The 14,141-nt window shown below is 39.0% G+C and overlaps 1 protein-coding gene across 3 annotated transcripts in view; it reads left to right on the forward strand.

Annotated features, from left to right (window-relative positions):
- Cdc14a (cell division cycle 14A) overlaps nucleotides 1–14,141 on the forward strand; it is a 164,483-nt gene that overhangs the window by 100,941 nt on the left and 49,401 nt on the right. For all 3 annotated transcript variants that reach the window (XR_011708888.1, XR_011708889.1, XM_027943151.2), the window contains 2 exons: nucleotides 2,219–2,449; nucleotides 7,451–7,589. Coding sequence is in view for 1 of the 3 variants with exons in the window: in XM_027943151.2 (XP_027798952.2) it covers nucleotides 2,219–2,449; nucleotides 7,451–7,589 (370 nt within the window). In the remaining 2 variants the exon portion in view is untranslated. The remainder of the gene's footprint in view (nucleotides 1–2,218; nucleotides 2,450–7,450; nucleotides 7,590–14,141) is intronic.

Here is a 14,141-nt window from a genome sequence, read left to right on the forward strand (position 1 = left end):
TGATTTTTCCAAGTAGAAGAGCATGTGTTTTCTCTTCATGTTTGTGTGTACAAGTTGCTGTTTCTACACAGAAGATGTTAAATGATCTCTGTTTCCTCTTTGTTCAATAACAGCATGGCCTATGAGAATCATGCATTTGAGTTAGGATTAGTTAGGCCTGAATTCCAATTCTGCCTCCATTTTTTGTGACCTTGGCAAAGTCTTCCAATTAGGGAACTTGGTTGTGGACAGTAGAGTCAACTATGGTAAATTAAACTAAAAAGGCATTTATCGGAATATGTTGGGTAGCTCACTGACTCCAAGAGAAAGCTGGGAATTAAGTTTAGAAAATGCACAAGATCCTTGGGAGACAGTGTATCTGCAGGGTCCAGGCAGGAAATGGGAACCACACTGGGTACTCCAAACAGAAGGAATTTAACTCCTGGAGTCTGTTACAAAATAGTCTAAACAATAAAATAGGCAACATTGTAGAATCTAAATATTATGCGAAAGACAGCTAGTACCTTTAAGGTTGGGACTGGGGAGAGAAAGTGGAACTACCAGAGCCTGGGAGCATTGAGGGAGGAGTCAGATGACTGGAACTCAAATCCGTGGAGGTCATGCTCCACAATACTTTTTGGATTGGAGACTGAGGAGTAGAGACCAGAAGGCTGGGCTCTGGTCCTGAGGTGAGTGCAACAGGCTAGTCCTGGGAGTGCCACAGTTGATTGGGAGCTCTGGCTGCTCTCTTCTTTGGTTGCTGATGTGATGCTGATGGGAGAACGGGAAGAAGGCCCTTTCCTGGTTGCCCTTTAGTGCCTCCTATTTTTAGAATCAACAGAAGGCCACCTAGATAGGTAGTCTGGGAAAGACAATATGTGGACCTGAGCCCCAGCCTCATGGTGCAGGGTATTAAAGGGTTGGCTTGGAGCTGAGAGAAAATGAAAAGGACAAGCACAAAGTCCAAGGCAGCAGAAAATACAGCCAAAGAAACAGTGCAGAAGCCATCTGGCTTTGCAGGCTGCTCCTGCTGCTGCCTTGGAGCCCCATTTACAATGAAGTCATTTCACTTAGCTGGTGTGCCATGAGTCAGTGGGCCCTTGATGGGTTACAGATGTGGGAATTAGTATGCTGGGGATAGCCCTCTTAACCCTTAGGGCTGCTAGGCAAGGCCTGCAGTGGCCAAAGTCTTCACTGGTCACCTCGGCTGATTGGCCTTGACTAGGTCTGGTTTGTGACTCAGTTGATTCTGTGGCTCCCAGGAATGCTCACATGGTGGTGGACATTGCCAGGGAGTTGGAAATTTAGTATCTCAGGTGGCCCCCTCCCCAAACAGTAAATGTTCACCAAAAAGTTCCTCTTTTAGCTTCTTTTTTCAAGTTAAAAATTATTTATATTTTAAACTGACAAAATTTTATGTATTCATGATATACAATATGATGTTTTAAAATAGTGTACATTGGTTAAGTCAAGTTTAATGTGTACATTGCCACACATATTTATCATTTTTGTGTATGATGAGAACTCTTAAAATCTACTCTTAGTGACTTTCAAGTATCCAGTACCTTGTTATTAACTATAGATACCATGTTGTACAATAGATCTCTTGGACTTATTCCTCCTATTTAACTGAATTTTTGTATACTCAGCTTTTAGTGTCTTAATCTGTTAAATGGGGTTAATCATCCTTTACAGATTGTTTTGAGAATTAAAAGAGAAATTATATACAACTGTGGCTTGTATGTGGAAGGTGCTTTCTGATCACAGATCTATTCTGTGGAGGATTGTGCTCTATAGATTAAAGCTATACATCTGGCAAAAAAAAAAGTTTTAGCTGTAGCTGAAATGTATTTGTTAAGTAAAAAATAACGTTTGAGGGGAAATAAAATCACCAAGAATCATCCCATCTCTTTTGTGCACATTTGAGTACTTCAAGAATGCCTTTGCTTTGGGGATGGGAGGAGTACATGTGTTCCCAGGATTGGAATCCTACTAGAGGTTGAGATTTTGAACTTTAATGAGTTGTCTCAATACTTAGAGAGGGTTTTTGTTTTAACCTCCTCTGATGTTTACAGTTACGCAGACGGCTTTTACGAGCTTCTGGAACCTTTTACACTCTCATGAAACATGCTTTCTTCTGTGCTCTATTGAGATTTCTGCACTTTGTTGTTGAGGTTGTGTGTCTGGGTTATGTAAGATGAATTGCGTGCCTTCTGCTTACGGCTCCTTTTCCCTTTAGGTTACCCTCTTCATGCTCCTGAAGCCTACTTCCCTTATTTCAAAAAGCATAACGTAACTGCAGTTGTGAGGCTGAACAAAAAGATTTATGAGGCGAAGCGCTTCACAGACGCTGGCTTCGAGCACTATGACCTCTTCTTCATAGACGGCAGCACACCCAGCGACAACATCGTGAGGAGGTTCCTGAACATCTGTGAGAACACCGAAGGAGCGATTGCGGTTCACTGCAAAGGTGTGTGCGAGGGCTGCGTAGTCTTGGAGCTCATGGGGGCTAGTCACCGAAACCCAGAAAATAACGTAAAACAATTACCTAATGAGTTAGAAAACAATGGTTTTTAATTTTAGAAGACTGCATCATGAACCCATTTTAATAACCCCTTCCTAAAGAAAGAAAGGATTGCTTGGGCCTGGACAGTTGATGGTGGTGTGGCTTCTTGACAATGAAGGTTTTCTGATCTTAACCTTTCCAAGCCCCAGCTCATCGACACTCTATGTCTCAAGGGGAAATATCAGCAGTGATGTCCTTAGACTGGCAGGAGCAGCTTTGACTAGGTCAAATGGCCAAGAAGCAAGTGTCATTAGTTCTCCTGTCTCCTTTTCTTTTAGAATTGCTCATCTCTTCCCCATCTTTTTCTACCCATCTGATATTTGGTGTTTCCATTCTTTGATCCAGCTTTCTAGAACCTCCTTTCACCCCTTGTGCCTCCCTTTCCCTGTTTGTCTTTTGCATCATGGAGCTGAGTGTCTTCCTTGCCCCTTGTCTGGGGTAATCACCCTGCTCACTTGCCAATGATGGGGATTGCCTCTTAGAATGAATGGAAAGACATAGTTGTGTAAATAAATCTCTGGTCTCTGGGGTGGATACTTTGGGGGTAGGGATTGTTCAGAGTATAGGAGGCATAGGGTTGTCACATTTAGCAAATAAGAATACAGGATGCCCAATTTAATTTTAATATTATATAAACAGTGAATTTTTTTTTAGTAAAAGTACATCCTAAATATTGCATGGAGTGCATATTGTTTTTTATTTGTCAACCTTATGTCATTTACTTAGAAAATATGAATGGCATTTGATTATCTAAGCTTGGTTGTTAGACTCCTAGGAGGTCAACTTCTAGTTTAGAATTTCCAGTCTGGTGGAAGATATTTTACTGGGATCTTTGATTTTAATGATGAGAAATCACGTTGGCCGCCTTGAGATGAGCCTCTAGTTTCTCACATGCAGCGCTTCATTGTGCCGCTAGGTGGTGCTATTCTCGTGGTTTTGAGTCTGCAAATAGGTTTGTGTCGCGTTTTATGCTAATTGGCTAGTAGGAGTTGGGGATGGTACTGTTCTTTTCCTGTGCCTAGTGCTGCTGTAACTGCCTTATTCAGACGAGAGTGGCTTTGGTTCTGACAGAAATTAAAATACCATTTTGTAGGCCCTTGTTTCTATGTTTAAGATTTGAGTAGGTGGAGGTACTTCGCTGAATATGTGAGCAGCAACGGGAAGCTGCACTTTACCAGAGACTGGAAGAGATGGAAATGCACGTGGTCCCTGACTTAGATGAGGGCTCCTGAAGCAGGCTTCATCCTCCTGGACTAGCCTTACCTCCGCTGTCCCTATCAACCCAGGACCCCTGATTGACAGGAGGTCCCCTCTGCCCGTGCATTGCTGGGAAGGTGTTCCTTGCTCACTCCTTTGTAAGCACTGCTTTCTGGTTATACCTGGATGGCTAGAACTGAAGTGTTTTTCATTTACCCGTTAAGTTTGCCTTTCCATTCCTTTTTGTTAAAGATTGTCCATGTCCAAGAAAATGCCTGCATTTCACATATTTCAAATATCAGCAGAACTTAAGAACTGATAGGAATATAGCTGCAATCAACATTTAGTAGGAGGTATTCATATCTTCTCTTCCAAACTCTAGTTTTTTTGGGTGTGTTGATGCACACCTGTCATCCCAGTGGGTTAGGAGGCCTAGACAGGAGGATTGCAAATTCATAGCCAGCCTCAGCAATTTAGCAAAGGCCATGTCTCAAAATGAAAAATAAAGAGGGCTGGGGATGTGGCTCAGTAGTTGAGTGTCCCAGGGTTCAATCCCTGGTACCAAACAAATGAACAAACAAACAAACAAACAAAAAACCCAAAACAAAAAACACCAAAGTTTAGTTTTATATTATTAAAAAAAAATTAGTATTTTTGATGAGATTAATTTGGCCTTTTTTTTCATAGTCAGTTTTGTGGCAGCAGGGTCATAGAATTTATTTGTGGGTTAACAATCCATATCTTGGATTGACAAATCTGAAAGAGAAGAAATGCAGAGCTTTCATTAAAACTCAGCATCTTTCTTTATTGTATTCCTCATCCAAGAAACGTGAAAATGAAACTCTCTGGTGTTAAAACATTGTTACAGGTATATTCTCTGTATAACCTTGACCTGTGAGTGTTTACTTTTAAGATATATATGTATGATTATGTATATTTTTATGTATATATATGCAGATATACATGTCATATATATAATCTATCTACTTATAGTAGAGGTTTTTTAATTTTAATATCTGAACCTTTAGGGGCTAGGGTTGTAGCTCAGTGGTAGAATGCTTGCCTGGCATGTGTGAGGTGCCTGGTTTGATCCTCAGCACCACATAAAAATAAATAATTAAAATAAAGATAATGAGGGCTGGGGTTGTAGCTCAGTGGTAGAGTGTTTGCCTCGAATGTGGAAGGCACTGGGTTTGATCCTCAGCACCACATAAAAATAAAAAATTAAGGTATTGTGTCCATCTACAACTAAAAAAAATTAAAAAATAAAGATATTGTGTCTATCTACAACTAAAAATATTTTAAAAATGTGAACCTTTTAGCGTTGAGGTGAGTTCTTATACAGGAAAGTCAAGTTTATATGTGGTGACACCTTTTTGAGAGTGTTATTTCATTTACATCTACTTGTACACACATGAAGAATACTTTTATAAGGATTACATTTTCAGTTTAATTACAACTGTATTGCTTTTAATAGCACACTTATCTACTATAGGCTTGTTAATTATTTTGACATCTGCCCTAATTAAGTCAGCTTAATTTTTTGGGAATTCAAGCAGCACTCAGTATTTTAATTGAACTAAAAGGAAGAAGGGAGAGAGACTCTTATGTCAAATGAACTTTGGTAGAAAGGGAATGAAAATGTTATGCCTCAACATATAAAGCCTTGCATACAGAGACAAACTAGAAACGAATTTGCTGGGAATGTGTGAAACTTTACCGCGACTCAATATCTGCAGTTCACTTTGATGAAAGAAATGATGAAAGGAATGCTATGAATTCTTCAAATTTTCTAGCACAAATAATCATCTAACATACAGCAACATTGTGATATTCTAGTATGTGATTCTTGATGTTCTATAGGGATTTCAGAAAATGGATGGAACTATAAAGCAATTGGAGTTTGACTTTGGTATAAATAGAACACTTTCAACCTCTTGTCATGCTGTGCCAGGGAGCCCTTTAATTATGAACGCTTTAAAATTTTTGTTAAAAGTTTTTATAGAAACTTAGTGAAGTGTTCCTATTCTGTTCACTTGTGGTAAGAGCTCCCAACTATTGAGTGCTAAGTAGGTTCTTTTTATAGATCTAAATTATAGACTCTTTTTAAAAGGGGGAAGCAACTTTAGTTTCAGAGAAATTTGAAAATTCTTTGTACCACCTTTTTGATTGTGAGTAGGACTAGGAGCCTAACTGAGGGCATCAGGCAGCTCCTTGCACAAAGCAGGGCACAGTCAGAGAGTGTGTCTCCATGAAGAGGCCACCTGCTCTCCAGGCAGAGACCTTGGCATGATGACCCTGGAAACTAGTGCTGGCCCCCTGCTGCTGCTCCAGGACATTCAGCTGTGTTTTATCTGAGCAGTTGCCCAGTCAATTGTAGTCTTGTCTGATATCTGGGGAATTATCAGGTATGGGCTCTCTGGGTGAAGCAGAAGGAAAGACAAATGACTCTTACCTCTTACTATTAAAGAAAGAGCCCCTGGAGACCATAATCACACTTTATTTTTTTCTGAGGAATGTTGATGTTTGATCTGGGGCAAAAGGCACTTCAGTTGAAAACAGGATGTGTTACACTTCATCTAATAAAATGGTGTATGTATCCTTTATTATTATTTTTTTTTTTAAAGGAAGGGACTGCCAGACATCTATAGACATGAACTTGGATGTCATTTTATTTTCACTCTTGATGTGTATTCTCGACCCAGGCATTACAAGGCAAAACTGTTTTTTGGGGTGGTGAAAAACCTTTTTCTGTATAAAGCACAGATTTATTTACACATAATACATATATAGATATGTAGTGTACCTGTGTGGTAGTACAATTTTATGGGGAAAGATAAGGAAAAAAAAACAAAATAAAATGTAAAGAGGCTTTTGGAGGAACAGTACACGTAAAAAAAGTCGTGAAATGCTGATTTAGAAACACGCTTTTTCACACCTTAACATTTCTGAAATTAGGATGGAGTTTTAAATTGATAGCATGTCGTGGTTTCATGTTTTATTGGTCAAACTTAAATAATGGTGTGTATTGCACAATGAAGATGGTACGGTGGTGTCTGAGATTTGCTGAAACACTGTGAATTTCTCAAACTACTGGGGAAGATTTGAGAAGAGTCTACAGTTTGACCAAGGAAAACAGTCAAAAGGATTCCTCAAAATCAAACAAATAAATAAGCAACCCCCACTCCCTGAAGATTTCTAAACATCAGCAACAGCCATTAACTTTTTCCTATTTCCTTTTTCTAACTAAAGGTTTTCATGGATGAAATCAACATTGTACCAGTTTCTTAGGTCAGAAACATCAGTCATTTTTAACTTTCCTTGTGACCCAATCAGAATTCTGATTCAGCTCTTCGTCCTTATTGCCACATCCTGCCCCTCTCAAGCACGCTTCTCTTCTGCCCCACCCTTCCAGTCTTGTCTCTCTGGCCCCTGTCTCTGTCCCTTCCTGTTCCAGCTGGTCCTTGGCTGCCAGATCCTTTTGCTTTCATCACTTTCTCCACCACCCCCATGTGACATTTTCACTTTGCCCTTTCCACTGGATAGAGAGAAATACAGATTTCTACATGATAGCAAATTTGCATGTGTCTCAGCTGCTAATGTTATCATTACACTTGGGGCCAGTGTGGTTTCTGGTAGGGTTTAATTTCAGGTTTATGTGGATGCATTTGCTGTACTTTGTATTTCATCTGGGTTCCTCTCTTACAGCTGGCCTTGGAAGGACAGGGACATTGATAGCCTGTTACGTAATGAAGCACTACAGGTTCACACACGCTGAAATCATTGCTTGGATAAGAATTTGCCGGCCAGGTTCCATTATTGGGCCCCAGCAGCACTTCCTGGAAGAGTAAGTGTACCCCTCTGTGTTTTCATGGTACATCCTTGTTCCTGACCCTTTCTACTTCTTCCCCAGGTTCTGGACAGTGTCAAGCTCACAGTTATAAAATGGCTGCATTGTTAGAGAAGTCTGTGCCTCTAATAGAATATTGTTGATTTGACAGCTGATGCATTCTCACTTTGTACCTTTTATATCTCTTAGATCAGGTGAGAGTGAGAAGAAAATCACAGAGCCATCTCTGCCTACCCCTTTTCTGTCATTTTCTATGTGTGATCTGGCTACAGTGCAATTTTCTTATGTCATCCCACTTGGCACTTTTCATTCTTCTCTTTTGTTTGCATGTCTAAAAGCAGAATGAAGTAAAAAACACAACTAAGGTCAGTCAGTGATTTCACTAAGTTTGCTGCTCTCCTGACAACTAACTGAACTGCTAATGAGGCTGCACCTTCTGAATACAACCAAGAAGTTACCAAGGAAAGAAAAAGGAAAACTGGGTTTTAGCCCTGGCCCCACTATTTACCAGCTTTATGACCATCATTCAGAAGAATGCTTATAAATTTTACGTTTATTTATTCACATATTCATTTGTTAACTTTTGGTGCAACCTCAGCCCACTGGGTAGAAAGATTTAACCTCTAAGGGGACAATCCTTTCTGGACCACCTGGCTTCTCCTTAAAATGCTACAGGTTACCATCAATTTACCCATTAATACAATGAGTAGATGAAATTAGTGCTAGTTGACCTAGGTCCAGCTGTAAGATGTTATCAATTAATGACATACTGAAACCTGCATTTTTTTCTTTTATGTTGGGAATGGCATTCTTTTCCATGAAATTATTCCTTTCTGATTTAAATCATTTTGGGTTGGTAAGAAACAAATGATCATGAATTTCATAGAAAGGTACTGTAAATAAGCTCTTAGTGTCTGAAGTGATTAAGAAGATTTGAGCCTGCTGAGGGATGACTTCAGTTGGCAGTATTATAGGGAATAATTTATAAGAAAAAATAAATTCTGAAAAAATGAGCAGTTATACCTTAGCTTAAGAGCAAGACAAAAGGGAATAACTTTTTAAGAAAAAAATGTGCAAGAAGACAGAAACTTCAAGAGTTTTACCTGTGGGGTACAAATAAAATAATTCTGTTGTTAAAGTGCTTTGTTCTTGATCGTATTTCTTGGCCAGTGACTTCCTCTGTTTCTTTCCTCTTTTGTGCATTCTGTGCTCCTACAGTGTGGAGCTTTGTAGAATGAATCTTAAAGTGCTCATTCTACTAGTTACTTACCAAAATTGAACAAATGGCCTTAGGGTTAAAAAACAAAATCCAAAATACTCCTCAGCCTAGTTCTTTGAGCCATTTAATCCATCTTAAAATTATAGGTTGGAAGAAGGTTCATTCAGTAGGTAGAACACTTGCACCAGGCCCCCGCACTGTGCAGCTCTCGAGGCGGGGAGATGCAGTGGAGAATGCCCCTGGCCCAGGGCACCTGGTTTTCAGGGTGTCAGATAGCACGGCCTGTGAACACCTTCACACCTCCCTATTGTGCCTCTGCTCTGCCATATCACAAGGTGATAGCAGAAGAAATTTGGGTTATAAGACACAGGCACTCTAGGTTGAAGAAAGGTTTATTCCTTTGTGAGTACATAAGCTGTACAACTCTGGAAATTTCCTAGGTTGTGAGTCATACTATAGTTTTCCAAGTATTTGTGAAAGCTGAGGTGCAGGAATGATTCTCTTGTCTAACTCCCATATGAAAAAAAGCCATTGCAATCCTTAGGGTAGAGCTTCCTGCAGGCAGACATCTTTTTGTCTTAGGCAGTGTATCTTTTATATCTTTTATATTTTGCAATGTTTCTTACAGAACTTGCATGGAAAAGTACCTGTGGGGCTCATGGGCTCTCCCCCGGGCATTATTATATCTCTTCCCTCAGGGCTCTGGTCTCTGGCCTACTCTGCTAAGTATTTGAGCTTGATTTTTACTCTTTTATTCTTTCCTCCTCTCATCGCTGCCTCCCCCCCCAACGCCAGTGTCTTGACATACCCCATGCACTGTTTACTGGGCTGGTGGCATTCTTCCGTCCAGCAGATGGTAGTTGTGTGCACACCCTGAGTTGGGCAGTGCTTTCTCCCAGATAAGGGAGAGTGAACAAGGCAGCCAGGGTTCTTGCTCTAGGGTGCATGCTTTTCTAATGGAAGGAACATGTATAAGCAAAAGTGTATGCAGGGTGATGGCTGGTGGTAAGTGCTCCGAAGAGGTGACAGAATTGGGGGAGGGGTGGCACACAGGAGTAGAGAGCTCTTGGAAAGCATGGAGGAATGCTGAGACCAAAAGGCAAGAAAGAGCAAGTCTTGTCAAAATCTGAATTGTGTTCCATGCAGGGAGCCTGTGTGGTCCTGAGACAGCAGCAAGCTTAGTGTTTTAAAACTGAGAGAGCAGGTTCATGTGGATGGAATATAATAAGCTGGGTATGCCCAGTGAGTTTTGACAAAGCTGATCAACTGTGGAACCTTTCCAAGATCAAGAAGCAGAACATCACTAACATCCAGAGGCACCTCTTGTGTCTTTTTTATTCACTACCCAGTTCTTCCATCAAAAGAACCATGCTAGAGTTTTGCCTGTTTCTGAACCTTCTGTAGGGGGAACCCCTGCAGTATGTGTAGACATCTAGCTATTTTTCCTCCACATTATCTTTGCTGCTGTTGGTGGACACAGCTTGTTCATTTTCATTGCTATGATACCTTTAGTATATATGACATTTTAGTTCTCTGTTGGTGGATATTCAGTCTGTTCCCAGTTGTTGACTATTTTGTGTCTTTGGTGTGTGGTCTGGTGGATGTACACCTGTGGTGGGCCAGTTGGGTGTGTGCATTCAGCTTTAGAAGATAGTAAACAGTTTCCCAAAGTCAGTATGCCTGTTTATATTCTCATCAGCAGTGGCTTGTCTGTCTTAAATTGTAGCCATTGGATTTTGTTAGTTGTGGTTTTCACTTTGTAGTATTAATTTGCTTTTCTGTGATAACAAATGAAGTTGAACATGTTTTCATGTTTATTGGCCATTCATATTTTCTCTTCTGTGAAGTATCTTTGTATGTTTCTTGAACGTTTTCTGTTGGATTGATCGTCTTTTTCTTGAGTTGTAGGGATATTCTGAATACAAATACAGCCCATTAGATGTAATGCAATACATTCTCCTACCTTGTGGTGTGTGTGCATTTCACTCCCACTTAGTGGTGTCTTTTGAAGAACAGAATTTTAAAGTATCAGTGCAGTTTAGTTTCACAATTTTTTTCCCCCTGTAGGTAATGCTTTCTGTGTACTACTTAAGATATCTTTGTTGCTGGGCATCCTGGCGTATGCTTGTAGTCTCAGTTACTTGGGAGGCTGAGGCTTGGAGGATCACTTGAGCTCAGGATTTTTTTAAAATTAATTTGTTTTTTCCAATTTGTTATACATGACAGTGGAATACATTTTAATCCATATTACTCATATATGGGGCTGGAGAATATTATGCTGAGCCCAGAATTTTGAGATGAGCCTGGGCACCATACTGAGACCATGTCTAAAGGAAAAAAAAAAGATATCTTTGTCAACTACAGAGTATGAATATATTATGTTACCTTCCAGAAGCTTTCCTGATTTTTTTTCCATTGCATTTAGTTCAACAGTTCATCAAGAATTGCTTTAAAGCATATATCATGAGATAAGAGCCAATGTTGTTTTCCCCCATATCAATATTCATGTCAACCAATACAATTTATTGAAAAGAACACTCTTTTCCCTTTGCTCTAAAGTGTCATCTTATCATAAATCAAGTGTCTTCATATGTTTGTTTCTGGACACTGTATTCTATTCTGTTAGTTTGTATATCTTGACACCAGTACCTTAATTCAGAGAATCACTGCACTTTAAATGAGTCAATGTCTAGGAGTGTAAGTCCTTTGAACTTATTCAAGAATATCTTGATACTTTCATTTATTTAGATCTTTTTAAATCTTAATAATATAAAAAATGTCTTTAGTTTTCTGTGTAGAGGGGTTGGATATCTTTTATTTGAATTTATTGAATGCATCGTAGAGGCATCATGTTTTAGGTTTTATTTTCTAATTGTTTAAGGCTGGAGTATAGAATTAGAATTGATATAAAAATCTCACAATTGTACTTCTGTATAATCACAAACCAAGTCAAGATGTAGAACATCCTAGAAAATCCTATCACACCTCTTCTCAGTTTGCCCTGACACGCCGCAAAACATTTTCTTCAGGTTTCTGTCACTATAGACCAGTTTTGTCTATTCCTAGGTTATATTGACACACCATGTGTTGTTTTGTGGCTGACTTTCTTTCCTTTCTTGCTTAAAATAATGTTTTTGAGATTGATTTATGCTGAGTATGTATGTAGTTCATTCTTTATTTTATTGCTGAGTAGTTTTCTACTGTATATATTATGGTGTATTTATCCATACAATTGTTAATGGACATTTGGATGATTTCTAATTTTGAATTATTATGAATAGCCTGGTGCGGTGGTACATTCCTGTAATCTGAGTGGCTGGGGAGGCTGACAGGAAGATCTCAAGTTCAAAGCCAGCTTTAATAAAAGTGAGGTGCTAAGCAACTCAGTGAGACCCTGTCTCTAAGTAAAATACAAAATAAGGCTGGGGATGTGGCTCAGTGGTTGAGTGCCCCTGAGTTCAATCCCCAGTACCCCTGCCTCAAATTATTATGAATAAAGCTTCCATGAATATTTTTGTGTGAGTCTATTTATTTCCTTTATTTAAAAAACCAGGGGTGAAATTTCTGGGTCATAGGGCTAGGTACAACTTAACTTTATGAAAAACTACCAATTTTCCAAAATGGTTGAATCATTTTATAAACTACTTGGTAATGTATGAGGGTTCTAGCTGTGCCACTTCTGTGTGAACATTTTATATCATATATATTTTTTCCCTCATTCTGGTTGGTTTGAAATAGTATCTCATTGTGATTTCAGTTTGTGTTTCTCTGATGACTAATGATGTTGAATACTTTTTCATTTTTCATATACATATATTTTGTGAGGTGTCTGACCAAATTTCTTGCCCATTTAAAAATATTAGTTTCTTTTAAAATCATTGCTTTGTAAATGTTTTATTTATCTACTGCATATATACTTCATATATTTTGCATACAAACTTTCATCAGCTACATGTACTCTGTCTTTTAGTGAGCAGAATCTTAAAATTTTGCTGAAATTGAGTTTTGAAAATTGACCTTACATCTTACAAACCTCGCTAATTTCACTTATTAGTTCTAGTAGCTCTCTTCTTTTTTCCTTATTGTACTGGCTCAGTTGGAAGTGATGGTAAAAGTAGACGTCTGTATTTTGTTCCTAATCTAAGAGAAAATATATCATTAAATATGATGTTGGCCATGGAATTTCAAAGACGACTTTTATCTGAATGAGGAAACTTCTTTCTATCTGGTTTGTTTTGAGTTTTTAATTTAAAAATGGTAGTAAACTTTGTCAGTTTTCCTGTATTTGTTTAGATAATCATGCAATTTTTCTCTTTTTGATGATGAATTACACTGATTTTCAAATGTTGAGCCATAATAGTCATGTTTTTTTTAATAAGACTGGATTTGATATGCTAATGTTTGTTGAGGATCTCTGTGTCTATGGTTATAAGTGATTTGATGTATACTTTTCTTGTACAGGCTGAGTATTCCTTATCTGAAATGCTTGAGACCTAAGGTATTTCAAATATTGGAGTTTTTGGCTTTAGGAATATCTGCAGAGTCTTTACCAGTTGAACATCCCTCATCTGACATTCTGAAACCTGAACTATCCAAAATTCAAAACTTTGTTAGTTCTCAAAAAGTTTCAGGTTTGTGGACATTTTGATTTTGAATTTTTGAATTGGGGATGCTCAACCTATAATGCTTTGTTAAGTTTTGTTGACAAGGTTGTGCTGACCTCAAAAGAGCTGTCTGAAAAGAAGGTGTTATAAGATGCTATTGTGAACATTTAAGGGTGAGATGGGAAACTAGGGGATGAAAAGTGTTGTGGAGACAGAGTTCAAGTTGGTTTCAGACAACCTGGAAGAGCTGGTTGTATGGTGTGACAGTGGTAAACCAGGATGTGAGCCATGATGAGCCAGGCAGGTCATTTTCATGGAGGCTGAAGAATTTGGGTCAGTGGTAGTTTTCTATCCAGCAACTTTTGGGATAGGGTGGCTAAGGGGATGAGCAAAAGTCTTCTCTCTTTTGTCTTATTTTACATATGGTACTGGGTATTGAACCTAGGGCCTTGTGCTTACTAGGTGAGTACTTTACCCAGAGATGCATCCCCAGCCCCCCAAATCTCCTCTGATGCCATGTCTTTTGGGAGTTGGGTCAGGGAGTGGAGTGTGAGGTATCCAGGAAATCTCAGCTCCACTGTAGGAGGGTAGTACTGGGCCCTGTGGGGGGAAGTATCAGATCAGAGGGGCCTGTGTGCTGTGGTGGCTGAACACTTCTGTTAATTTCTTTCCCTGACAATTTAAACCATTCTTCTGAGAAAATTAATTTTACATGCCTTATTCTAG

Source organism: Marmota flaviventris, chromosome 10, assembly GCF_047511675.1.
Source record: "Marmota flaviventris isolate mMarFla1 chromosome 10, mMarFla1.hap1, whole genome shotgun sequence".
NCBI lineage: Eukaryota > Metazoa > Chordata > Mammalia > Rodentia > Sciuridae > Marmota > Marmota flaviventris.